Source organism: Symphodus melops (assembly GCF_947650265.1).
Source record: "Symphodus melops genome assembly, chromosome: 6".
Taxonomy (NCBI): Eukaryota; Metazoa; Chordata; class Actinopteri; order Labriformes; family Labridae; genus Symphodus; species Symphodus melops.
Window position 1 is genome coordinate 10304211 of NC_136696.1, and position 27870 is coordinate 10332080.

A 27870-nucleotide genomic window follows, 5' to 3' on the forward strand; every position below is an offset into this window, starting at 1 on the left:
GTGACCCTGTAAAGTGATCTCGGTCGGCGCGGCCTTTTCTCCTCGGATGTCGTCTTTTGATGACGTAGGGGGTAATGGCTGCTCTTGCTGTGCCGTTCCCAATGTTTTATTTTCTCCACCACAGCGGCTAAACTAAATCGTTTATTATTCATTGTAGGCTGTTAAAACCAACACACGCGGGAGATCTAAGTTCTTAGCGCAGCAGTGCCGTCTGTAAAGAGGTCCGGCTCGACGAGGTAAATGAAAATAAGCGTTAGTTAGTTAGTGTAGCTGTGCTGTTAGCTTAGCTGCTCGACAGGCTGCATTGTTGATTCAAAGACAGGCTGGTTAGTCTGCATGGTTAGCTCAGCGCCTACGCCACTATTGTCACTTAATAATTCGTTAGGCTAACCAGTGTGTTTATTTGTGTCGGCTGATGCAGATTTGGAGGGTGAAGACGGTGTTTAATTAGTTAGCCTGCTCTCTTCATGATGCTAAGTGATGGGCCTTGACGCAAACTAGCGCGGCTAAAGCTAACATGTTAGAAGTGATATTTGTGCTAACTTGTAATATTATCAGGCATGTGCACGTTGTTTTGATATTCATATACCACGTGAATGAATAGCAAATAGTCAAGAGTACTGTATTGTTGACAGATAATTAGCTAGCGTGATGCTGTCAGTGATTCAGTTAAATCAGACAAAGTGTACTAAAAGCATCGTTTGGTCTTCAACAAAATAACCAAAAAGTAAACAAATCTCTCAGATTATCTTAAATCTCTTTGGATCTAACATGTACAGTGATCTGTCATTGATTTACAGTACTGTCAACACGTGTATTTAAATCTTCAATAATGTTTTGCTTAATTGTACTAGTTCGGAATAATAATAATTTGTTTTCCTGTGATTCATTGAAGGCTGCTGTTCTTAAGTCATATTCTATCTGTTTTTTAACATTACTTCTAGTTAGAGATGTTGATTTTGTTTTCTAACATACTTCTTTGTTTGTGTATTTAACAGGATTTTCTCTCATGGATACTCCTGAAAGCCCTACCCAGTCGCCTCAGTCCCCTGAGGAGGACGAGAAGGGCCTTTCTGACAATGAACTGCTAGATTCTCACGATGAAGACGAGGACCAGGTAATCTCAGACAGTGAGCTAGTCCATGAAGATGACAATGAGGCTTTGGCTGAGGATGATTACGATGATGAGGCAGCGGAAAGCCGAGGAGCAGGTTTGGACTTTGATGAGGAGAGGGAAGATGATGAGGTTGTCCCTGACTTTGTCTCCGACCCGGAAGATGAGGAGCCCCCAGGAGAAACAGAAGGGATGGGACAAGACGATGGGACTATTCTGCTCATGGAGGGGGATGAGGATGGTACACAGGGGGATGCGGAGGAGGAGAAGGATGAAGACGAGCAGGAAGATGGAGTGATTGACACCCCACAGTCTCCAGACTCGGAGCCAGATCAGGGCAATCGCTTCATTGCTGAAGAAGACGGAGAGGACGGATACAGGGACTACCAGAAGGAGACGTCGACAGAGCGCGAGTCCGCTGAAGTGGGTGATGATGATGAAGACAAAAGCAAAGCAGAGGAGGAAGAGGAGGACGAAAGGATAAGAGCTGAGGAAGAAAAGAGAAGGAGAGCTCTTGCGATAAGGGTAATGAAGGATGACTCAGCATCTGTTTCCAGGGAGCTGGATGAGCATGAACTGGATTACGACGAGGAGGTCCCAGAAGAACCCAGCATCCCTGGTCACGAGGAAGAGGAAGATGAGGACGACCCAAAAGGGGAGGGAGAAGAAGAGGAGGAGCGTGAGGACAAAAGCAATAAGAAGAAGGAGAGGAAAAAAATTCTCCCTCCATCTCCTAAAGACGGGGAATTCAGGAGGACAGACGACTCTAAAGGGTCTGAGAGGGCACGCAGAGATTCCTTCAGAGACAAGAAGAAAGAGGAGGATGATGGAGAGATTGATGAAGGAGAGATTGACGTAAGTGATCATCATATTGCCTGTCGTCTCAAGCCAATCAGCAAAGAGCCGTGTGTGGTGTATGGGGAAAATCTGATCCCACGAATCTTTCATATCAACTAGTATAAAATGGCATAGGGCTGCCAAGTTGGTAGAGCATCTTGATAATGACAGAAGCCTGAAGAGAAGAGATGGTTCATGAGGAGTATTGTTTATAAACAATGTAAGGATAACATCGGTTCCTTGATGCAACATGAGTTATTTGGGGGAGATCCTTTCATTTACAAATAAACATGAAACTTGTTTTTAGAGCTGATAAAACGGTCCTGTGCATGTGCAAAGGGCACACATCTCATCTTGCATGTTCATTCAATCCCTTAAAATAAACTGCATCATATCTCAAACTAAAAGACTTAAGGCTGGTTCACACAGCAGGATAATTAGGCCGATTTTGACCCAAATTCTCCCCTTCCGATAATCTTAAAGACAGACTTAAAGATCATCATAAAATAATCCTGCCGTGTGTGGTGTGTTAAAACTGCTCCTGTCTGATCGGAAGGACTTCAGAACCGCTCCGATCTCAAATCGGGGATATTCAACACAACAATTTTTCCTGCCGTGTGAACCAGGCATAAAGGGTCAGCCATTTTTCATTCAGTTTGTTATGGTTAGATTCTCCATAAATAATTAAGTCTACAAATTGATCAAGCATTCAGGAGTTTACAAGCCGAGACGTCAACAACTTCTGATCTGCATACTACAGATGTTCCTTGCGACTCCTTTCACTGTGGGTTTAACACAAACGTAAACTCCCAACAGCCCACTTTTTCTTAACCTACATATCACTATATCTGCGCTGTTCCCTCGATTCCATCCGTCCACTGTGCTGGTTTACATCCGAGCAGCAGCACGATGGTTTAGACGAAACATTTAGCCTGGATTAAGAGTCTTCAAAATATTATTAATTCGTTCAACCGACCAGATTGATGATTTCGGAGCCGAGTCAGAGTGATGACTTTATTGATTTGAATAATCGTACACTTCCTACTTCCTCTTTTTGCATTAAAGCGGGAGCTCTCTTCCTGTCCCCGTGCTACTAGTTCTGTATTTACACCCCGCCAAAGAATCCCCCTGTGAACACCTCAATGCATGTGTTATAACCAAAAGTATCCCAGTCAGTTTGTCCACCCACCCCTCACATCAGTGGGATGTGTTTGGAAGGTGATCTCGTGTCTGGAATTTGGTTTTATTGTGTTCTCGTCGTCGATGGATGAATTAATTGCAGTGAAGACATTAGATCCTGTCCCAAGCCGTTGATTGGCAATATTTTAAATAAAACACACCTAAGCCTGCTGCTTTTTATTTCATTTATTCCCCCCCCAAGTTTTCACTCACTAAAGTGAACACCAAAAGTGCTTTTACACGACATGACACATTGACTGTATCACACACATTCATACACTGATGGCTGGACTACTATATAAAGAGCCTGTCAGTTCTTTCTTAACCCGTTCATATGCATTCACACAGGTCAAGTTGATGCCTTCAGTTCAGTCTCTTGCACAAATGACACTCTGACATGTGGACTGCAGGGCAGGCTATCAAACCTCCAATTTAGAGACACAGTCCAGCCTATATTCATGCCTCACAGGTCACCAATTTCCCGTCTGCACAAACGTGTTTAAGCACATATGGCAGAGTTTGTTACACTTTTCTTTATCATTACTTCCGCTTGTGAAGCGGCGTACACTTCTTTCAGGCCCTTCTTTTTTTTTTGTGTGTGTGATTACAACGATGAAAAAACAAACTCCAGGGCTGTGATGACTTCTACATTTTCTTTGTGTGTGCAGGACGACGACCTGGAGGAGGGAGAAGTCAAAGATCCCTCCGACCGGAAGATAAGACCCCGTCCCATCTGCAGGTTCTTCATAAAAGGTAGGTGGTGAAGAACAGGGACCTGCACGCGGCTGGACGAATTTATCAGCACAGCGCAGCGTACTGCTCCATTCAAGCAGATATCAGATTGAATGTTTGCAGTCAAAATAATGGATCAAATAATAACTTGATGGAACGACTGGAACATTGTTTTCTGACATGTTTTCCACCACAATCAGTTTTAGAAGTTGTTTTGCTGTTTTCCCAAAGAGCATGACACCAAGCACCTGTTGCTTTTTTTTTTTTTTTTTTTTTTGAAGCAATCCTCGACTCAAAACCAAATAAATCAATCAGGTTTTGATTTGTGCCGAGATTCAAGAACAAACACCAAGAAAGCTGTAGCTTGTACGTTACTGGATTTCTTTAGAAGGTGTGATATGACTTTGAACAAATTTGTCAAACGTCAAACTCTCCGAATTAATAAACTATACCTGCATCTCCTCATTATTGGTCCCTCTTCACCCTTCTGAACAGCGTGTGAGGAAAGTTAGTCTTCTGCCTGTTGTACTGCAGGGGGAGCTGTTGTACATCAATCTGTTCCACCTCAGTGAAGTTGAATGGATACAGTATAAAAAAGATTTTACTTCACCATTGTGGAATTTATTTCCAGTTTAGGGTAAAAAAATAATCAATACAGGTACAACACCAACTTCCATGTTTTAATTAATAACTTACTATTGCTTCTAAATATGAGGTCAAACTTTGACTGAGTCTTGTGGCATCATCAGCTGCCTGACATTGAACACTGAAAACACACTTTCCTTTTGTGCCTTTACAGGAAATTGCACATGGGGTATGAACTGTCGGTTCATCCACCCTGGAGTCAATGACAAAGGTAACTATTCTCTCATCAGCAAGCCAGACCCGTTCTCACCCAACGGAGCGCCTCCAGGAGGACCACACCCACTCATCCCCAATAACCCCTGGGTACGTCTGTCCCTCACAGGGCCGCCTTCCTGTACCACTGTTTTTTTTATTTATTATTATTTAAGGACCATGTGTATAGACTGTTATATTGTTATCGGATTAAAAACGTCTACATCAGAAATACAATAAATGAACATAATGCCATGCATCTGGATCTGTGCTGTCAGCAGTTTAATTGACATCTTCACTGCTTTAGGCTGCACCCGCGGTAGAGGAGCTTCCTCCCCCCCCTCCTCCAGTGGAGCCTCCTGTAGAGAGTGCCTGGGAACGAGGGTTACGGCATGCCAAAGAGGTAAAGCTTTCCAATGCCGCTTCTAGAGACAAAGTCTCGCTTCTACCAGTGCGGTCACGTTAAGAATCAACTTGAAGTGAATGAAGACTTTGACCCGTAACTTTGGAACAAATTTAAACCTGAAACACGTCCGTAAACTTGATTGTGATCAAGTGCATCTCTCTCTTGATTCACTGCACGACCTTCTGAATAGTACTACGTTCAAAGCGCACAGAGCTTCGCGGTTTGTGGGTTTGTTGCGATGTGTCGGTGGGCTGTCGTCTGCAGAGAAGCGAGTCTCCCTCATGTAAGCTTGCAAGCTGATCTCTGCCTGCCACCGCCCTTTTCACCACGTCACTGGCTTCATTTACTGAGGTCAATAGTGCATGCAATGCTGAAATTACACTGAGGGCGCCCTCTGGTGGATCAAACTGCAAACTTCTTAAGACACTCTGGTGTGCTCATAGACTACATTCTGAATTTGAATGGAAAATTATAGTTGGAATGTGAACTTTGCCCTTCATGTTTGAATAAATGTTCAGACCTAGTGTCTACATGCGTGGTACTTAATATTACAGTATTTTAAAAAAATTTATGAGGCAGTATTACAGTAATAAAAGTGACTCTGACTCGGAGATGTTTTTGGTTTGCTCGGGTTTCAGTAGCTTGTAGCTGTGTCCGATCCCGAGCAGCCTGAGAGCGGTCCTTTCCCCAAAACTAAAGAGTCCCCCAGATAAGACACTTTGAGTGTTATTTTCTGATTTAAAGGGATCCATTTAACAGATTTAATCAAGCTTACTCAGACAGATATAGCCCAAAAAAAAATTTCCCACCACATACCTCGACTGGTACATGCCCCCGATCCTTGCTCGGACCATGCAGAGGCAGACGTAGTCGATAACATATACAGATACACGTACAGCAGTGATGATGGAAGCAAAAGGATCAATCTGAAGACAGCTGTGTGTAACACTGAGTGCATGTACTTTCATGAGGTAATAATGTTGTTTGTGATGTTTTTGAATAAATGTCTGCATTTGGACTTTTCCAACATTGGTGGGTGTAGCAGGATGAAAGATTCATGTTCTAGGTCATTCTTTGTCTGTTCTTTTACCCAAGTGCAGTTTTGCATGTTTCCTGAAGCCCAGCCCACAGTTACTGTCCGTTCAAACGCCAGCTGCTTCAAACATTGTTGGTTATGAGGCTGGAAGGAAGGAAATTGGCACTTGATTTGATAACAGGACTCAGATTATTAACGTCACAGTGCAGTGTCTGTTTTTCTAAGAGAATGGGCCATCACCCCGAGCTCTCCCTGACTCCACTAAAGCCCCGTTTCCACACAGCGCTCAATAAAGCCTGATCCTGTTTGCGTTTCCACAACCAACAGTGCCATATTTGGTAGGCGGCGTGTAAACCGGATGGCTATAGCTCTATAATAGCGTCACATCATATCATCTAATAACTAACAGCCACCTCACTAAACGAAGACAAACAGGCTGGAGCTGCGCCAAGAGCAGTCCATCATAAAATAAAGTCATGTACAGTAATGTGTGAGAGCATGTAAGAAAATCTCTCTCTAAATAAGAAGTACATGTGTAAAAGGTTTGCACGTGGAAAATTCAAGTTATTATCGAGGAGAGAAGTCATTAATACGTTTAATATCTTGAAGAAAGTCAGAGAATATATTCAGTGTGACTTTGTGAACAACAGCAGCTGATGGGATTCAGGGGAACGTCCTGCTGGCTGCTCCTGCACATCTCGTTAATGTACAAAGACTCTTTTGTCCCATCAATAGCTTATTGGCTAGTTCTCAAGCTAAACGGCCATTTTGCAGGTCGAGAAAGTCACGGTCATAAAACTGAAGCAAGCAGAAATACTGCACTTCCACATGAGTAATGGACTTAAGTTCAAAACTCACTGACTCAGCCTGTGCTTCTGCTCCTTTTACGTCTGACCAGCACCCATCGTCATCTGTGTGCAGCATCCACAGACAGCTGAACAGAAACCTCTCCATGTCAAGTTGTCACAAGCAATTATTATTATTATTATTATTATTAACACAATCACAGTGAATCATCTATGTTCTGGACACTGTTTTCTCCTCCTGTTATTCCAGAGTTGAAACTAAGTGGCTCTTTGTAATTCTGTGTCCCGTAGGTGCTGAAGAAGGCCACAATCCGTAAGGAGCAGGAGCCGGACTTTGAGGAGAAGCGCTTCAACGTGACCATCGGAGAGGACGAGAGAGAATTTGACAAAGAGAACGAGTTCTTTAGAGAACGCAGCTACCGCATCATCAGAGAGTATGAGCTATTCCCATGAACACGAACGTCATCAGTGGGAACTAGAACACACGAGACACTGGGTCGTTAAAACCACTCTGTTTCTCTCTTTCAGTGAAATGGAATTCAGGGACCCTGGGTATGGGTAAGTTAAATAACCCTTTATGAGACTGTGTCATTACTGATAACTGTGGGTACAGCTCTCCTGTGTGCCCTCTAGAGGCATCCTCTAGTAACACGCTTCACATACTGAATCATTACAATGACACTCGTATGCCTCCCTCATTCAGTAAGAATGTCGATCCTCATTTGCGCAAACAGAAGAATTGTTTTTACAGAAACTTTCAAATAGCTCACCATCTCTGTCACCAGTTTTCCGCACCGCTTCTTAGGAATCCACAACTTTTGTTGGTACATGCATCTTACCGTAGATCACAGTAATCCAGCAATACTTGGAGGGATTTTCCACATATATATATATATATATATATATATATATATATTTTTTTTTTTTTTTACAAAATCAATGCCGTGTTCATTGGCTTTGTTTTTGTGTTTCAAACTGAAAACAAAAAAAGTCAATATCAATTAAATGTGTTGAGCTCACCATGTTATGTTTTCCGGCGGTGTGTTGACGCTTGTCTGCTCGATAGAAATGTAAGTTACCGTGTGTGATGTACTCTTCAAAGAACCGTGTCTTCCTCTTAAGTGACCCTTATGCTGATCCATACTTTGACTACGAAATGGACGCCATGTGGCGAGGGGGCCAGTATGAAAACTTCCGAGTGCAGTACACAGAAGCCCCTCTTCCCTACCCTTACCCTGTGAGTATCCACTGATCAGACAGATGTCTGTGTGTACATTCTGTTATTATTTCTGACTCTTTGATAAACATTTTCTTCAAATATGAGAATGAATCACATGACAAGAATTAATTCACTTATATAATGGGAAAGACTTTTTTTCCCCAACGTTTTATTCATGGCTAATAAACAAATCTGTTTGACCCTAAGATATAATAACAGACATTACAAAGAGGCTGAAAAGAGGTGCGGTCATGTTTTGAACCTGTGTCGTTTAATTTATATACATGATATGATACAGTAAGTGTGCATAACAAAGAGTGCTGTGGAATAAATGTTGGTGACAGTGTCTCCCTCTAGTGGACATGCAATTTAATGTACGCATGGAGAGAGAGAGAGAGAGAGCCATGATCATCCAGCAAGCCGAGAATGTAAAGCAGAGAGGTTGTAGGTTAGCAAAAACAAGAAGAACAAGTAACGTGATGAAATGTTATTTCATTATTGTTTCATGTTTGAAAGAATCACAGACGCCTCCCTCGCACAGCGCCGCAGGAACCAGCTTCATTTTTTGACAGTCTGTCTACCTAATCAGGCCGATTTTGAAGCCCTACCAAAGTCAGCAAAGGCCCGACTAGCTGTCCAAAGATTATCTCAGAAGACGAGATCTTAGTGTGTGCCAGGCATGAGACAGACATACCATGATGTCCTCATGTATTCTCGCTCACACTTCTGCAGAGTTCCCTCACTGATAGAAAGGCCAGCAAGTATAGTGAGAAGGACGAACACGTTGTCCGACAAGTGAGCAGATATGCCGGTTTCCATCAAAGTCAATTGCTCAATGTTTGGCGTTTCTTGCAACACAACTGACCACACCGATCTTAACAGGACCGCGAACGTGAGCGAGACCCCCGGGAGCGGCACCGGGACCGAGAGAGGGAGCGAGACCACCGCGAGAGGGAGCGGCGACAGAGAGAGAGGGAGCGAGAGAGGGAGCGCGAGCGCGAGAAGGAGAGGATCCGGCGGAAAGAGGAGTGGGAGAGGGACCGGATGAAACGCGAGGACAAGGAGAGGCCGAGGATGCGTCCACCTCGAGAGGCAAGGGAGAAGAAAGAAGAGGAGAAAATGAAACCGCGCTCACCTCTAAACATGCCACCAAAGTAAGTCACGCATGTCTCATAAACACCAAACCAGAGCCAGGGCAGTAAATCACTCAACCTGACGGGAACAAACACGGACATTAATGTTTCGGATAATACTTGGATCCGTTTTTGGAAATGATCCTACTTTTTACTGATTGGTCATCATACCTTCAGGTAAATACTCGAAGCAGATAGAACCAATAAGCTGCTTCTGATCGACTGTGGCAGCAGCATCACAGATGCTACATGAAACAGTGCATCCTGATGAAGCAGCCTGCTTTGATCTGAAACACGCGTAAACTATTAGAAACCAAGCTGGACTCCAGGGTTTGCTCATGGAGCCTCACTGTTCCACACCGCCGTTAAGAGGAATGATCATACAGGGACAAAACTCCCTTGTCAAGGTTTTTCATGGCATCACATGTCGGCATTGCAACAGATCACATGTATAAACAGATTCACACACTACAACGACCCCGTCTTTCCCCTTCTAATAAGCCCGTGTGAAGAGATACTCGAGTAATATCTATGCTTGATGGAGAGTTTGAGTGTTTACAGCCGCTCCTCTTACCATGGGCCTCAGGCAGCTTCTTTGAACTATTTTGAACTGTAGGCAAGAGAGCTATCAGTTCATACAGGCCTCAGGTAGATTTGCTATAGTGGAGCACATCGTCAACGTTACACCCTCAGATGACTGCAAACTGTGATTTGCTCAGACTTGGAAAATAAAAAAAAATATGCGTGAACCTTGATGGCTGAGCAACAATTCACTTTCACTGACGGCAGCCCTCGCACGAGGAGGAGGCTGTGTGAGACAAATCACTGTTTAACACGACCTTTGTTTTCTTTGGCTAAGCAGTCTAGTATTGTTGGTGTTCTTCCACCACAGATCCTCTTTTTCTCGACTCCCTTGTCTTTCTGCAGCTCTGTCAGACAGCACCCAGGCTGATATCAAGATAGATTACCGGTATGTCAAGAGCTAAAAATAGTCCCAGTGTTGTTGTTAATCTGACTGCTCTTGCATCACACCTGTGGAGTTTGTTCGTTATTAGGATGTGTCGTGTGTGCAATGTAGGGTCCAAAAGAAGTTTCTATTCCAGATTAAACTCTAAACATTCACCAAACTAGTCACAAACTGACTTCTTGAAGCAAGCACACCTGACTGCTGTGCCACAATTCACTTTCACTGTACACACTGACATGTTGTGACACGAGTTGGAGTGTCGGTGACAAACATGCAGCAGGCGTTGTCTGTCACTAATCTCTATTAATGCCTCTCCGGCTGAGCACTACATCCAAAGATGATCTTTGGACACTCGGTCACGACCGTGTTGCATAAGTCCATGTCCGGGCAGAACTTCGCAGTGCTGGTATCGATACCTGTTAACTGCCGACCTCTTGCTTTTTAGCGTGTTGTTATGAAATCCCAGAGTACTATAGAAGAATACACATGGTTAATAAGTATGGTTGGGCCATGAGTAATGACTGAGGCAGAGTTACAGGTCTGGGGATGATATTGATAAAAGGATTATGTTTTATAACGTATCAACTCACGGACAAACAAAACATTTCTAGCTAGAAAATAAAGGAAGGAAGAGAAGCCCCTTGTTCTCTTAATATCTGACAGATTTTTTTAATTCTGTCCGGGGAGAGTGCAGCTTCCTGCAGATGCATAAAAATAACCTGTGTCAGTCTATTGGAAAAAAACTGAAAATAAATTTCATCAAAAAAAAAGTCACAGGTGAACACACTGCATGTGTCAGTAAGTGTGAGCAGGTCATCGTTTGTCATATCCGTTCTTTACCATGAGATCATGTGATGAAACATTTCCTCCGTGTGAGTCAAAGCTGACGACGGTCAGGACCTTTAGCTCGGCGGCAGTAACTTTTTCTTTTGTCCTCTCCCCATTCAAGTCTGCGGTTTTGAAATATTGGAAGTTAAGTTCTTGTTCCTACTCGCCTCCGAGATGGATGGTGCTGATCTGCGTCACACTCGTTCTTAGCTTTTTGTGTTCAGTGATGAGGAGTGTTGCAAATCACTTCTTAGGTAACATTTCCAGCAGCAGGCGACGTCCTTTGTGTTTGAAATATGCGTTGACGTCTGTCGAAGAGTTTAATTACCAAATTAAAGCGTTATTCAAATTATTCAAGTTATTCAAATCCTATGTGAACATTTCAACATGTTGTAATGAAAATTTGACACAGGTCTGCCGTCAACATTTTTCATGAACATTTCCATCAGTTCCACAGCCATCAATTGTTTCATGAAAACTTGATCGAGCTCCACGAATATGTGCCTATCAAAAAACGTTGATGACGTGTGCAGCTCCTTCCCCTGAGCAGCGTGGCTTTTCAAGAATAGTGACCTTACCAAACAGGTTTTTGTTTCTTTAACTCTGCAACAGAATTACTCAGCCGCGACCTCCAATGAAGTGACAACGTACCAACATGTTTTATTTACATACACAAAAAAGGATAAAAACATGACTCTAGGGTCAAAGGATCATTTAGTATTTCAGTACATGTCAACAGGATACGGCTGCCGTCACTGCTAATAAATGTCATACCCCTTGCTTGGACCCTGTTTAGTCTCAGCTCACTGCTTCGTTGACTTTCTGCAGCGCTGTCAGACAGTAAATGTTTTATGTCTGATCTATATTTAGAAACAAACTGGGACGTACGGCTTGACTTCACTTTGTATCCTCCTGTCAGGGAGGGGGGGGGGGGGGGCTGGGGAACGCTCAGGCTTTTCCCTGAAGGCTGATTCATTAAATGTATTGACGCTCTGCAAACATCATGCTTACCTCACTTCCTCTTTTCATTTTTCCTCAAATTACAATTCTGTTGATAGGAATGGATGTCCAGTGCTAAAAATAGTCCCTGTGTTGTGATTCAGCTCTCCTGAGGTGTAATGTGATGACGCCATCTGTTTGCTCTTTCATCACACCTGTGGAGTTTGTTGTTCCTTTAGCCTTCATCTATTGTGTGTGTGTGTGTGTGTGTGAATGAATACATGTTCCTTACACTGTACTGCAGAGAACAGAGTGTTTTGCAAGTCAGAGCAGATAAATGCTTGCTGGTTAGAAAGATGAAATACAGATTGAAAAGGCCACAGTGTGCATGAAAACACTGCAAATGCCTTAAAATCTGTTCTTTGAAGACCACTATCCTTGTGCAGAAAGACAGACAAATACACTCACGTTGTTGTGTGTGTGTGTGTGTGTGTGTCGTATTGTCCAAAGGAAGTTTCTATTATGAATTCAAATCTAAACGTTCTCCAAACCAGTCTGCAAATAATCCCATTCAAGTATCGTCTCAAGTCCCGGGCCGTTCCTCTCACTGTGGGAATATCCACTCATCCACTTCATTTCCTCTCACAAACATGTCGAGACACGCTTGAAGATAAACACTCACTTCTTGGAGTCTTGTTCATAAGAATACATATTGACCTCCCTCATGGGGTAAAGTCAATACATGCTGACGACAAGCTATTGAATTCTTCAATTATCGGAAATCAGCTTTTATCAACTGTCAGTGGTTTATCAGCAAGGAAAAGCCTGGAAACCAACTCAGTGCCACACCAGACATTTCAGAGTGTGTGTGTGTGTGTGTGTGTGTGTGTGTATCACATCAGAGTGAACCTAATATTTACATTTTAATATTTAGATCACATTTAACAACCACAAGTTTTGATAATTGAAAAACAGTTTCACTGAAGTAAGAAATGCTGAATGATGAGTTGTTAATGACAAAACACGCAGTATGAGACATGTCAGAAGAATGAACTTGACCGGTGAAAACTCAGTAGGGAGAAGAGAAACAACAGCTCAGATGGTTTGAGAGAACAGTAACTGTTCGTGTGCGTCTTGTTCCTCTCTGCTTTTTTCAGAATTGAAAAAGTAAAAAAAGTTTTAACTTTTACACTCCTCTCTAACAGACCGTTGATCCTGTTTTTTATAATTTGTCAGCAGGCCGATGGAGCCTCCCTCTAAGAAGGATATGATTCCAGTCATGAGGCGACCAGATGAGTGGAAGGATCCATGGCGTCGGTCCAAATCACCAAGGAGACGACCGGGAATGGGTTCTCCGCCGAGAGGACGCAGGCGACATCGGCCTTCCGGCTCCTCCGTCTCTCTTTCAAACTCCTCCAGGTAGGATCTGCTTCTGTCCTTCGTTCAGTGAGGCTTGTCTGACGACTGGGTAACAAGGCTTCAAGTGTTGAAATAGTCAAATGAACTTGAGCTTGTGAACGTGCTTTGCTTCAGCACCAGGCGCTGTCTGCTGTGCTGCATGCAAGCACACCAATCAGCATAAAAACTAGGGGTTGGACTTTAACGCGTTAATAACGATAATTAATTAATTAAAAGAAATGTGTTAATTTTTTTTAAATGCTTTTAATTACAGTTTGCCTCATAGACAGCGCAGAACTGTTTGTCCTTGCTGCGCGCTAGCTTCATGCTAGCTTTTTGCTAGTACGAAGTACAAACAAGAAGCCTTTGCAATACATCGATAGGCAAACTTTAGCACTTCTGGTTTTTTTAGGGGTTTTTTTGTATTTTTTTGTTTAAATCTAAAACGTTGGCTGCGTCTAAAACACGTGCGATCAATTTATGCTTATAAAATGCTGACACGTGCAGTCATTACCGGGGGTGCAGCCGCCCCCATCACACTGTACACGAGGTTGATGCAGTAGAAAATTCCTCCCTGTTCACTGTGTGCTGTGCTGGGATACAGAGCGACACAGACCTGGCTACGCTACTTTTTTTTCTTTTCTTTTTTTTTTTCATCTTTTTTTTCTCCCTCATGCATTGAAAGTAAAACTAAACTTTTGGGACGCTCTTTAGATTGAACGACTTGAAAGTCATGCAGCTTGACAGTGACACAAAAGCAGGCTGAGAGCTTCACTATCGTACTGTAGCTAGTAGGAGTGCACACACCACAAAGCTGAAAGAGAAGGTCCTGAAAGAGCAGCACAGCTTGAGGCGCTTCATTGTTTTCATGTTTCTGAATGACTTAAAGCTCTTGCAAAAAGACTGTGTTTGACAAGTGTTAATCCTAACTACATGAATCATTGTGTTTGTGCTGCAGGTCTTCTTCTCGCTCTTCATCCTACACAGGCTCTGGCTCCTCTCGTTCCCGCAGCCGCTCCTCCTCATTCAGCTCCTACTCCAGCCACTCCTCCCAACGCAGCTCTTTCAGCGGCAGCCGCTCGAGGTATTCTAGTGTACTCATCTCACTCCACCTCCTTTATACAGCACCTCAGCAGGTCCTCAACTCCGGGATCTCACTGTTTGAAGAAATGAAATAAGATTTCAAGCACATGCAGGAAGTCGACATAAAAAGGACATTTACAGCATTCAAACAGTTAAAGTAAAACAAAATCAAAGGAACACTGGATAACAGTAAAACGCCACGTCAGTTAAATTCAGCAATATCAATCTGTCCGTTTAGGAAGCACAGTTAACTGGGACTGCGCTTCACCTGCTTTAGTGAAAGTGAAAGAGACAACAGGTGGAATGGTAGAGGAAAATGCAAGACAATCCCCGCCCCCCCTAAAGGGAAGGGTTTTGTATCTGGTGTTCACATATCATTGATCTCTTCTCGTTCTTCCTGCCTGATTTGTGTTCTGCTACACGATAACACCACGCAGAACCTGCTGCCCAATCAGGTTGCACAGTTAGTCCAGCTCCTGCAGGACAGTCTCAAGAGCATGGAGGAGAATGCAGGAGTTACACGAAGAGAAGAGAGCGACTCCTCCATGAAGGTGGCATAACGCCCCCATGACCTGTGCTTCCATCACCAGGGAGCTCCATTTATTAGCAGGTCCATTATAGACAGCCTCTCCTCTTCACAGGTGAGAGCAGGTTCACTCTCAACACATGTGAGAGGATTGAAAGACACTGGAGATGTCTTAGTGACATTAGGCTGCCTGTAAAATCCTCCAGCATGACCAGTTTGGCAGAAGATCCGTGATGGTCTGCCGAGGCGGATTATTGGAGGGTTGCATCGACCTCCATGTCAAAGCCACTGGTGCCCTGAATGCTAATAGGTACTGGGGATGAAATTCTCAGAGACTGTCCAGGAGCTCTCTGATGCCCTGATCCAGGAGTGCAAGGAGATGACCTCGGACACAATCTGCTGACTACTGAGTCACTTGATGAGAGGCCATGATAAAATTCATACAAATTAGATCGGCATATTTTAAATTTCCCGTGTGCTTTGGAATCCAGCCCTCAGAATAGGCTTTGGTTTCCTTTTCCATCTCGTGTGTGGTTCTATTGTTCCTTTGATTTATGAGCTGTGTAGATGAAGTGGTTGGCTGTAATTAAGTGACTGAAGACTGATTATTTGTGGAAGTCAGAAACATAACGGCAGAATGAACATGACATGACAGTGAAGATGTGTGTTTTAAATTGAATATCTTCTTTTTTTCTTTTCTTGTTTTCTGTCCCAGTGACCAGCCTTTGTTTCGTCTTGTATTTATTTATCAAGATACTTTGCTGACCCAGAAGTTCTGTCCACCACACTTCTGAAATGTGACTCTCATGACTGTATTATAGGTCTCGCTCTTTTTCCACGTCTCCTTCACCGAGTCCTGCAGCTCCACGGGCGGCTAAGAACAAACCAGACCCTCCCCCTCTGCTGGCTAAAGGGTAAATACTTCATCCACCTCCGTCTTCACTTCAGCTTCAGGGGTTATCTTGATTATTGGATCATCTGGATCATTTTGATCATAAAGCCTGCAGCATTCATTATTGGCTCACTCACAGGGATTTGTTCAATTCAATTACTCCCCAGACTGGTGAAGGCCTGCTTCACCTTGAAAGGATGCAAGACACAGATCACTGTTCTGACACTTTCTTTTTTCAGTCAATCCATTCATCTTCATATGAAGCATGGAACATTTTTGGGAACGCTTTAGATCGAGGTCACCATATTTACCAACTATTGATTGGTTGGTTATTAGCGTGTTAATAAATAGCATACTGGTGACCTTATTCTGTCTTGATTACTGCTTGTTGATACGCAGGTTTGGAAGTTGTTGCACATGAACTCTGAGCTTATCTTAGTACGGCTCATTTAAAGCAGAAGTACAACAAGGAGAGTTCTTCTCCCCTTCATAACTCTTGTGAAGTTTCATCTGATCTCATGAAAGAAAATATAAAACTTCTTGTGTTAATTCTGTCCAGATAACTCTTAATGACTCTGAATATGTTCCCCATAATTAGGGCTTCACATGTCATTATGACAAGTTGAAACATTACATGGCGTTGTCAGTGTTTTCACATTTTGCTCTTTTCCCTTCAAGCATGCAGCCAAAGCCGGGGGCCAATCCCCCTCCTCGCCGAGACAGAGCTCCCATGAAGAAAGCTCCCAGCCCTCCTCCTCCTGGTGGGCCACAAGGCAGGCCTTCTAAACCCCCGCCAGAAGGAGGGAAGCCTCCCATCAATCCTCGGGAGCCTGGAGGTGCAGGGGGTGTGGCGGGCGGGGGCGGAGCAGGGAGACCCCTGCCTCCACGGGAACCTGGAAAACCTCCCAACCCGAGGGAAGACAGACGGAGAGACCGGCAGCAGCGTCCTCCCCGGAGGTTGGTGTCTCGTCTTTGAGGTCTTCATGTACTGCACATGACATCATATTGCTCAGGGGCTACGACACATTTGGTTTCTGATAAGAATCAGGAAAAGAAAGGTTTGCTCAAACTCAGGTTTGTATTGGCTTCTTTCTGAAATGGTTAAAAGGAACCATCAGGAGAAACTTTAAATGGCCATTTTTAAATGGATTTTCTAAATCTCTGAAATTGGTTGAGACTTTACAGTTCACCTGCAGCCAAAAGCTGAAGTCTTGCATTATCTTCTAACCTGAAGGACGTGGTGGGGTTTAGATTAGGGTCGGAGAAAAAAACCTAATCCAGGTTGATATATTTATCCAGACATTAGAGGTGAGCGATACGGGAAAAATATCATATCACGATTTTTTTTTTTTTATGGCAAAATCACAAAAAGGATTTTTTTTCACACTGTTCTTACGACTAATTTGAAGTTATTGACCATTTCAACCAAACTTAGACACTTGTATAATGTTTTTAAAGCACAGAACCTCTGCTAATAAGTTTATTATGTAATACTCTGAGTGAATAATAGTTACAATATACTGAAAGTTGTGTATTTCATTTCCAAAAACAAACTTTTCGTGCACTCTGATGTTTGAACTAGAGCCCGACCGATGAGATTTTTGAGGTCAATATCGATATTATTATTATCAACTTTTATTTGTAAAGGGACCATGTGCAATATTAAACATAAATGTTGCCATTTGATGTATTGCACCAGATTTAGCTCAGAGCTCGTTTACATCTGCAGTCCCTCATAGATACGGGGAAGGAAATCCGCTGATATCTCAGATCTGTTGTTTTTATCTCTCGAGAAAGATTGACTTACACATTTATTGATCCCTCTAATGTAGTAATCAACCACAAGATGGTCATTCGAAAGGAAAGTAACTGCGCACGTGAACCAATAATGTTTGAGGTAATCCATAAAGCACACACTGCTGGTTTAAAGAGAACTGCTCGTTTGATGCAATGAAATGCTTTTTGACTGGTGGATAAAACCTATAAAACTACCTCGTAAATAAAGGCCAGCAAATATATTTTAAAATCTCCTGCTGTGATAAATCAGCCAATAAATCAGTCGGGAATTCCTTAAGTAAAGATACAGTTTCAGTTAAGTAGTTGTAGTAATGGACTCCTGCCACAGATGTGTGTCATTATTTTCTCGTATTTTATTATTTTATTTTTTTCACTCTGCAATGGATTCTTAGTCATGATGTCTTTTTAAGGTGACGTTGCACAGCATGAGTTTAAGAAAAGCTTCCAGGATTTTATTCATCAGGGTCATGTTGTGCATGTAGCTGGAAACCATACAATCCCTGCGTGGTTGTGTTTAGAGAGTTTGCATTTGCATGGAGTTTGTTTAGGACGGCTTGTGTGGAAGACCCACAAACATTTAGTTCTGAAAAAGCAGATCAGTGTTTCCTCACCTTCATGTTTATTTGTGCGTATTTGCATGTGGCATTATGTGAAACTGTGCTTTTTCGGGGGGAAAAAACCGAGTTTCAGGGAGTGGGTGGAAAGGCTCGAGGAAAAGCAGCACTTGTGTTTGTGTTCTAGGCAGAGAGGAGGAACAGGTAAAGAGCAGGGGAACACAGTGAGAGTGTCTTCCTCTCAGTTTGTGGGTGTGTGTGGGCAGCCTCTTGAAACTATCCAGGAAAAACCAGTTTGTATTTCTGTTTGTAAAGATCTACACTGAGATTGTATGATAGCGTGTGACATGTCAGTGATACTACTGCGTAACATTCATCACATCTTTGACATGTCAGATAAAGACACTAGAAACTCGGACCAGTTGAAGAAAAGAGTTAGTTAATTATGTTGGTGCTGGATGTCTGCCTTTAGTTACGTACTGTATGTTTCCATCTGTAGGTTCAGAATGAGCTGATGACGATCTGTTGTCATCGGCAGCTGTCCGTGTTCAGAGGTTGGTTCTGTTAAATAACAATAAACAAATCAACTCCATATCCGTAAGGAAACTGTCAAATGTAGGTTTGAAAGCTTCTATTTATTTGAAATATGACGAGTAAAAAGAAGACATTTTAAGTCCAGTGTGTGAGAATGAGAGATTCATAAAGACGGTGCAATCAAATCGATGGTATAGGGAAATGCAATATAATAATAGGAGTGCAATAACAATCAGTGCAACAGAATGAATGATGTCAGAGTATATGTGCAATAGACTGGTGTAGTTTTGAGTCCTAAAACCAGGAAGTGAGTTGCGTGCTGTTAGGAAGTTTATGTTCCATGTATTCAGACCTTTGTGTTTGTGTGAGCTTTATGTAATGTTCTCTTGTGTCTGAAGCAGATTTCTCCGAAGTGAGACAGGAACGCATCTAACTAACGAAAGGTTTCAATATTTTGCACATTCTGTGTTTCACATCATTTTTAGGAACAGGGTTTCAGGGCTAAAGCTGCAGAGACTGAGCGTGAACGTTGTCTTTATAACTTTGAGAAAAGAAACGGGACGTCTCAGCTACGTGTGCATCCTGATCTGACAGACTTTTTTTTTTTTTTTTTAATTATTCCTTTGAAGTCGAGCTGCACAAGTCCTTGACCCCATACCTTAAAATATTATTCAAGTGTAACCACATCTGTTCTGTCAGGTGAATAAAAGCTGATGATCCACCAACCAAGAAAAGGTGTGCTTAGCCCGTCTCATCCAGCAGTGTTTGAGAATGAGGAAGTGTTGTTCTGTTTTCTCTGCTGCAGACTGACTCAATGACGCAGTCGGCTGAGCAGAGCAAATAAATAATGAGAAGACAAATAGAAATAACAAATGGACGAACAAGAAAGAAAAATATATGTGTTGTATGTTAGTAGCAGTTATAATTGAGCATCCATCAGTGTTATATACTGCTTTTCCCGTTTGGGGTTGCGGGGGTCTGGAGCTGATCCCAGCTGTGTGACAGACGTGTTCATCAGTCAGTCACAGAGCTGACACATATAGAGACATTCACACCAACAGGCCACTGTAAGATTCATCAGTTAACCTAAGAAGCGTTACTTTGGACTGCACCATGCTGCGTCATCCAGGCAGCCATCCTTTAGACATATTTTCGAAGTCACTTAATGATGTTTTTAGCTTCTGTAGTGTTGTTTATCCTCCTTAATGAGCTCTTATCCCAGGATTTGGAAATTCCTGGATTCGTTGGTCATTTAATAGAAACAGCGATAATATGGTGTGTAAACACCGGGTCAGTTTCTGCCGGGCTCCCTGGGCCTCTCCATGTAGAATCACAAAGTAGTGATGTCACTAAAACGAGTCTTTGACCGTGTGTTTCAGGCAAACTGTGAGTGGGAGTGTTAGTGGAAGTGGCAGCAGTTATTCAGGTTCCAGCTCCAGATCCAGATCCTCCTCCAACTCCCTCTCACGCTCCCGCTCTGGATCCAGAAAGTCCAGGTACCTGCTCCTCTGACCCTTTTATAGAGATAACAGCGAACACGGGTTTACCTCATTATATGAAGATTATTATTCTCCCGCACATTTTTGCATGTCATGTGTCCGTCTGCTCCAAAATGTGATCTCTACATGTTGCGTACACATCCTAATGAAGATTACTCATGTGCTCTTCTCTCCTTCTTTGACGTTGCTGCTTTGGAAACATCCAGGAAGTCCAGGTATGCTAGTCCTCATTGATGTGTGTGTGTGCATGTGCTGTAATTGATATCGCACATTTGAGCCAAAGTCCAAATAAAAAGATTCTGTTGAAGGTGTTAAATGTCACGTCTGGCTGAGCTTCCCTCTCGTGTCCCGCTGCAGGTCTCTGAGTGTGAGCAGCGTGTCGTCCGTGTCGTCGGCGTCGTCCAGCAGCAGCTCTGTGCGGAGCGCGGACTCGGATGACATGTACGCCGACTTGGCGAGCCCCGTGTCCTCCGCCAGCTCCCGCTCGCCGCCGCCGAATCAACCGAGGAAGGAGAGAGCGCCTCCTCGAGAGCGGCTTCCACACGCCAGAGACAAAACCAGGGGTCAGTGAACGTCTCGCCCATCCAGTGCGGATACAGAGACAGACTGAAGGACAACATAAATGTCCCCGCCTTAAATAACCTACACATAATAACAGCTAAAATCAGTGATTTCCTTTGAGATGGTTTCTTTGATGTTCCAGGCTTTTAAAAAGATTAAAGAACGTTTTATGCTCCATATAACGAATCAGTTTGTCGTCCTCGATGTAGAGCGGCCGCCAAAGAAAGAGGAACCTTTCCGGGAAGACCGCAGGAAGATTGACCCGTCTGGAGGCCCACCAAGAGGGGGCAACCCAATGCCTAGATCAGGACCGGGAAGCAGGGGGGGCTACCCTATACATCCCCCGCCTGGTGCCATGGGACCCCCAGGCAACTATGGAGGTTCAGGATCCCACAAAGACATCAAACTCACCCTCCTCAACAAGGTGACTCTCACAAAGCCCAGAAACCAAAGCTGTCTGTCGCCTACGTTTAACAGTAGTTCCAGCTTCGAGCTTAGAGAAGGATTACTTTTTCAGCTTAATGCTTTTGCATCCATCTGCACAGGCACCCAGACATGTATTCGCACACGCAGACACAAGCACTCACAATACCCCCAATACCCTTCCCTTCACATCTGTTCAGAATAAACATAAAGGAACAGCACTTGTTCTTGGTGGAGAATATTCAACGTCTATGATTCTGACAAAATAAAAAATACAATCTTAAACAAAGCAAAACAGACGTGGAGGTAAAAAAAAAGTTTATCTTTTCTCAAAACTTTCCCCAGATATAATCCTTCAGAAAGGAGGCTTGTCTGTTTGAAACGGCAGCACGCTGCTCAGTAATGAAGTTGTTTGTTTCGCTTGTCGGCTAACGTCAGAATCAGAATAAAAATAAAAAAAACACACACATAAAATGTACAAAAGGTGCAATAGAGTGCATGTAAGAAAACGGTTTCAGCCATCACGTTACTGTGAGGTTTTGTGACTGTGGGGCTGATGAGAGTCCGTGTTATGTTGGAGGAGGGAGGGACATTGTTCATGAGGCTGACAGCTGAGGGGAAGAAACATGTTGATACTTGAATTTCCCTCGGGATCAATAAAGTATCTATCTATCTATCTATCTCTATCATGTTCATGTGGTGAGAGGTTTTTGGTCCTGATGGAGCGCAGCCTCCCAACAGAAGGGGAGAGTCTCGCACGCCTCAGGGTCCTGGAGGTGAACAGGTCGTGGAGAGATGGTAGATTACAGCCAATCACCTTCTCTGCAGAGCGGATGACACGTGTCAGACTGTGATAGGAGGAGAGGATGGACTCCATGATGGCAGTGTAGAAGTAGAAGTGCACCATCATGGTCTTTAGCAGGTTGAACTTCTTCATCTGCCGCAGGAAGTACATCTCCTCTGCTGTCCTTCCTTGATGGGGGAGGTGATGTTCAGCTCCCACTTGAGCTCCTGGGCGATGGTGGTCCACATTAAGCCAAAAGACACCGTGAAGTCACGGATAGTGGGGGGGGATGGGGGAGGTCCATGACCATCTCCACTGTCTTCATAGCATGAAGCTCTAGTTTGTTGTCAGTAGATGGTCAGGCTCCAACCTGTCGGCAGACTCAACCCCACCAGAGATGAGTTCAAGGGGGGGGGGGTGCAGCTGTTAGTGTGCAGGGGAGAAGAGACATTCTTCCCCAGCTTCAGCTGCTGTCTTCCTGTCCGACAGGAAGTCTGTGATCCACAGGCACGTTCAGCTGAGAGAGCTTGTCCTGGAGCAGCGCCGGGATTATTGTGTTGAAATTAGAGCAGAAATCCACAAACAGGATCCTGGTTACCGGGGTCTATGTCTGAAAACAACAATGTGTGTGGACTCAAATTTCTTTAATGGATGTAAGCTGTCAACATGGAAACCACGCCCACATCACATGAACTTCACAAGCTATTTGAAACGTGGAGGAATGTCAGAATCAGAATTCCTTCATTGTCATTGTTCCTCTTTCAGAGCACGGCGACATTACAAAGTAGCAGCTCTCGTAAAAAAAAAAGAAGGAAAAACCAGTGCAAGACAGTACAGAGAGGTTGTCAAATAATGTGCAAATGTATGTAACTGAGAGAAATATGTGCACATAACATAATATAATATATGTGCAGATAACAACAGATCAGATGAAAATGAGATGCATAATAAGTCAAACTCTTCAAACCCTTTTCCCTCCGACATTGCATGTTAGTGATGGCCAGTTTCTCCTCACTGTCACAGTGAGCCGCGGCCACATGTAGGCTCGTATCAAATCAAAGGAGAAAGGCAAAGGCCGAGTGATGGTGGAGCTTTTGACAGGTGTCGCCTGCATGGAAAGACAGTCGATGTATGGCAGAGCGGTCTGCTGGGACAGTCTCCAGTGTGACTGCAGGCGCATGCTTGAAATGAATTTCTTTCCACTCGCGCATTAAAATGCAGTTACATTCTGTCCCTGCTCACATTAACACAGACAGCAGCGGGCTTCAAACCTTTGGTCCGCAGGTCAGTGGGAGAGGGTTCTTAACTAAAGTCCTCATTAATGTGACGCGCGCTGTGAGCCTTCACAGATGGGATTGCGTGCGGTTTCCCACCTCGTAACTAAAGTGGAAGCACTTAGAAGTTGACCTCACTGCCTTGTTGACTCGTTCATGTGTTTGCACTCTTTACAGCAGCAAGGAGATAAGGGCAACCGCAAAAGGTACCTGCCCTCTGACAAAGACAGGCCGGGCTCCCCCCTCAGCAAGAGAATGGCGATGTCTCCGGACCGAGGTGAGACACCGCGCACGCACACTCACTCACTCACTCACTCACTCACTCACTCACTCACTCACTCACTCACTCACTCACTCACACACACGTACACATGTACGTTCCCTCTCACAGCGTCATGTTGGTCAGACACGTCACACATCACACTCCCTTTATTTGGTAAATAATCCACTTGATTAATGTGGAGGTCTGGAGGTTGTTGGATTTAGAATGAATGGATCTTTGATTAACCCGTCAGATCCTCGGTAGGAAAATATGTGTCAATGTTTAAAGTTTTATTATTATAGAAGGAGGTAGTTAATAATAAACTGTAACTGTGGGTCTGCTTTCAACTCATATCAGGGAAGTCAATCATTCCCACCTCCAGTGGGCCGGACTCATTTGGCTGACATCCCTTTAACTCAGCTCTTCTCTTATTAGGCATATATATATATATATATATATATATATATATATAGACTGCTGTATGATTGTTTAAGTGAATTATTATGCTACCCTTGCGTCATATGATCAAAGAATGTACTTCAGGTATTCACTTAAAATGAGTTTATAAGACTGCAGGTTACAGATTGAAAACACAAACTGTATGTTGGCACGTGGAAATAATGAAGTGAACCCAAATACAGAAGAAAACAACAATAATTAAAAGTTGGTTTTAAACGTTTCTTATACATTTGTTGATATTGTAGTTGAAGGTGAAACCTTGACCCAGATTATTTTACCTGACCTGGGATCAGTAATAACAGAATACAGAGAGCGTTATGATATCATCAAACGTTTGGAACTTTTCCTTCAGCGCTGCGCCCTGCAGTCTGATCAGCTCCGTGCGGACTTCACATTCTTTAACTCGGTTAAGTAAACTGAGTAAAACGACTAATCTGAGCCTGGCAGTCCTGAATCTGTGCCTTCACTGTGAGGAATTCAAGGAATTATTCCAGCAGACCTCTGTGTGACAGCCTGAGCAGGATCTTGTTTTTAGATGAAAATGAAATGTTCAGTTATAATGACATCTTTACAGTCTGGTGAGAGCTGCTGATTACAGTGCAACAACTGTTTTCAGTATGTAGAAGTGATCAGCAGAACTCTTTCACCTCTGGGTGCCCGAAAAGTGAACTAGCTGTATAGACGATCATTTACTATTCATTTTAAATGACTTATATTCATTTTAATTTATTTTTTTTAATCAATTTTACATTGATATTCAGTTTATGTACAACTCAGTGAAAATGTTTATTTAACATATTTATTCTAAGATCAAAATCTCATAAATATATATTTTTAAAATGTCACCACTCCAAACGTCTCGTGGTGTTTGACACCTCCGACTTCAAGCCAGCGTCAATTTTATTTCTGTTTTTTCAACATTACTCATCTGCTTCATGTTTTCCTCCTCCAAACTCAAACACCAACTTTCCTTGGTTTGATGAAATCACTTTTTAATTTAACAACATGCCCACATGCCATACTTTAAATGTAGGCAAATCACCTTTATTTATGGTGCGCTCAGAATGCAGGCCATTCAGAGAGAATCCATGAAACAAGGAAAGATGATGACATTTAATAAGGTCGCCCACAAGATAAAAACTCCCACCTATTCGTATGTCATGGTTGTGAAAGCTGCAGTAAATGCTGTTTTAACTCTGATTACACTTAAAAGTACGCCTCCACATAACCTGACAGCTGCCCCGAGTGAGTGACAGGTCAGATAATCCTACATTAGAAGCCACAACAAGTTACATTTCTGCTTTAAACATCCTCTTTTCTTTTTTTCCCGGGCTGAATAGAATATTTGTTGAATTGCGTCAGCAGAACTTGCCTGATCAGCATTTGACACCACAAGAACAAGAAACAGAGCTGCTGTGGTTTGAAAAGTTCAGGAACCTTATGAAAGCGTCCCTTCTGTTAATGAACCTCTCCGACAAACCCACATCCCCTTTCTGATCCCCCAATGTGGAAGTTGAGACATTTTATGAAAACACTGAACAGCTGTGACGAGAGACGACTCAGCCGAGTTTTAACACCAATGTTTTCAGCCGGACTTCAGTAAAAGGTTAATTCAGTCCTGACATCCTCAACATCTTGATCTTGAATGTTTGTGTTTTTCTTTGCCTCTCAGGCCGTGATAAGAGGATTCCTGGTCGACCCATGCTTCCCCCTCGAATGGATCGCCCCAGAGGCCAAGGCCCCAGACCGATGCCTCCACCTGGAGACAGGTTGGTTCAGCATGAACTATTGACTGTTGTATATTTTATCATGCATCATAAAAGTTGAGGGGGGGGGGGGGGGAAATCCCATTTACTTCACACCTAGGGCTGTTTTTAATTCAGGACCGCACACGCATGAACATGCTTACACTTACAAGCCAAAATAAGGAACCAGTGGAAACACACAAATATGACATCATCTCTGCTTACATCAGATTTCAGCGAGCACGTTAACCGACTGATTCACAGGTTGACTGATTCTCTGATCTGAATTTGTTCATATTTATGTTCATTCACATTTAAAAAAAACTGAATGTGATACAAATCTTTCCATTCAGGTTGTTTTATGGTTCAGTTTTTCTCCTTATAAAACCTTTGACGAAATGATTTCAGGATGCTGGTTAAAAAAAAAAAAAAACAGGTCAGGGTCCACATCACAAGTTCCCCCCGACGAGAACAAATGACGCACTTGTGTGTTGCTAAAGTCTGCTTTTTTATTTCCCGTTCCACAGTAATCCAAACACTCGTAACAATCAGAGTTTGAAGCTGATTCCGAAAACACGACTCCCTGTATCTGATTTCACCAAAAGTTCAATTTACTTTCATTTATATATTTGGTTGGAAAGACGTCTGCAGCGCAGGCAGAGAAGATCTATTTGAGTCGCGCTAACAAGAGAAAGTCGCCGCGAGCGTATTCCTTTAAGAGATGTGAAGAAGGTGTTTGTAGAACACTGGTGAGAAATCAACCTGTATATCTTGTATAAATGTTCAAGAGGAGGGACGGGAGAAAAGGTGTGAACCCCAGATACAGGAAATCACATAACCTACCCTCTGTCTCTAAATCCACGCAGCAGACCGTTAAAGAGGTGGAAACGTATCACAACCAAACGATGTCATTATTTTACGACATAGTGACACATAATCCAACACATTGATGATGCATCGACTGAGCTCTTAATTTTAGACTTTAGATTTCCTCAATGAGGGAACATCAGCGTCTTGAACTCGTCATCAGTCAAAAAGTAAACTTGAGTAAATCAGTTGTAATTTGTGAACAGGGAAGTGTCTGAATTGGCTGATTGCATTTATAATGAGTGGCATCATGTTGAGTCAATGAAAAATGTGAGTTTGGGGAACTTGTTAGACAATCTGTGAGACGTAATGAACGGGAAGGAAAGAATGACTTCTTTGAGTTGTCTGGGGTTTTTCTCTGTTTATCTGACACATGCTAACAACATGTTAGTGTGTTCAGGACAACATTTACATCCTGTAAATACTGAGTGCATCCGCAAAGTATTCACAGCGCTTCACTTTTTCCACATTTTGTTATGTTGCAGCCTATTTTCCTCATAATTCTTCACACGATAGATAGATAGATAGATAGATAGATAGATAGATAGATAGATAGATAGATAGATAGATAGATAGATAGATAGTTTGTCCTAACTGACATGAATACAACCTTTGCTCCTCTTCCTTTAGAAAACGACCTCTCTCTCCACCCTCAAAGTCTTCTGGGAAAGGTCCAGTGTTGCCATTTGTCAAGCCGGCCGCTGCAGGCTCTGCTCCAGTTGCTGGCTCAGGCTCTGGTTCAGGCTCCAACAAACCCAGCAACACACTGTCCCGCCGCGAGGAGCTGCTGAAGCAGCTGAAGGCCGTGGAGGATGCTATCGCTCGAAAACGTGCAAAGATCCCCTCCAAATAAACAAACAAACAAACAAAAGCCCACGTCGTCTGTCAGCCTGCCTGAGTGAGGCCCTGCGAGGCGGAGAAACAACGAGGGTCATGGGATGACTTTTCTCCGGCCTTCAGTGGTTGTATTAAAATGTGGTGTGGTTCATGTAGAGAGGCTGTTGTGTAAGAGAGCAGGAAAAGGCCACTCAACATCCATCCTTTGCTTGAGGTTCGACTCAGCTCCATTCAAGAGAGTCTCTCACTCCCATTTGCTCGTTTTCTCGATCCCATTCAAAGTCTCCGAATGTCTCAGCTGCAGTTTACCGATCAATGAGCAACAGGAGGAAACATTTGGCA

At 43.2% G+C, this 27870-nt stretch overlaps 1 protein-coding gene across 2 annotated transcripts; it reads left to right on the top strand.

Moving 5' to 3' along the window:
- zc3h18 (zinc finger CCCH-type containing 18) lies at positions 1 to 27549 on the top strand. Of its 2 annotated transcripts, none has more exons than XM_079345629.1 (20): positions 1 to 236; positions 999 to 1969; positions 3799 to 3883; positions 4662 to 4810; positions 5007 to 5102; positions 7239 to 7381; positions 7476 to 7505; positions 8070 to 8184; positions 9049 to 9320; positions 13270 to 13452; positions 14390 to 14515; positions 15862 to 15954; positions 16611 to 16889; positions 20197 to 20313; positions 20523 to 20531; positions 20674 to 20879; positions 21087 to 21301; positions 23536 to 23635; positions 25752 to 25848; positions 27322 to 27549. In XM_079345629.1, the coding sequence occupies exons 2-20, from the start codon at positions 1010 to 1012 to the stop codon at positions 27542 to 27544; spliced, it is 3498 nt and encodes a 1165-aa protein (XP_079201755.1). In that variant the 5' UTR covers positions 1 to 236; positions 999 to 1009; the 3' UTR covers positions 27545 to 27549. The 2 variants fall into 2 exon arrangements, with proteins under 2 accessions (XP_079201755.1, XP_079201756.1); XM_079345630.1 differs by having other exon boundaries at positions 23539 to 23635.
- The last annotated feature ends 321 nt before the right edge of the window (positions 27550 to 27870 follow it).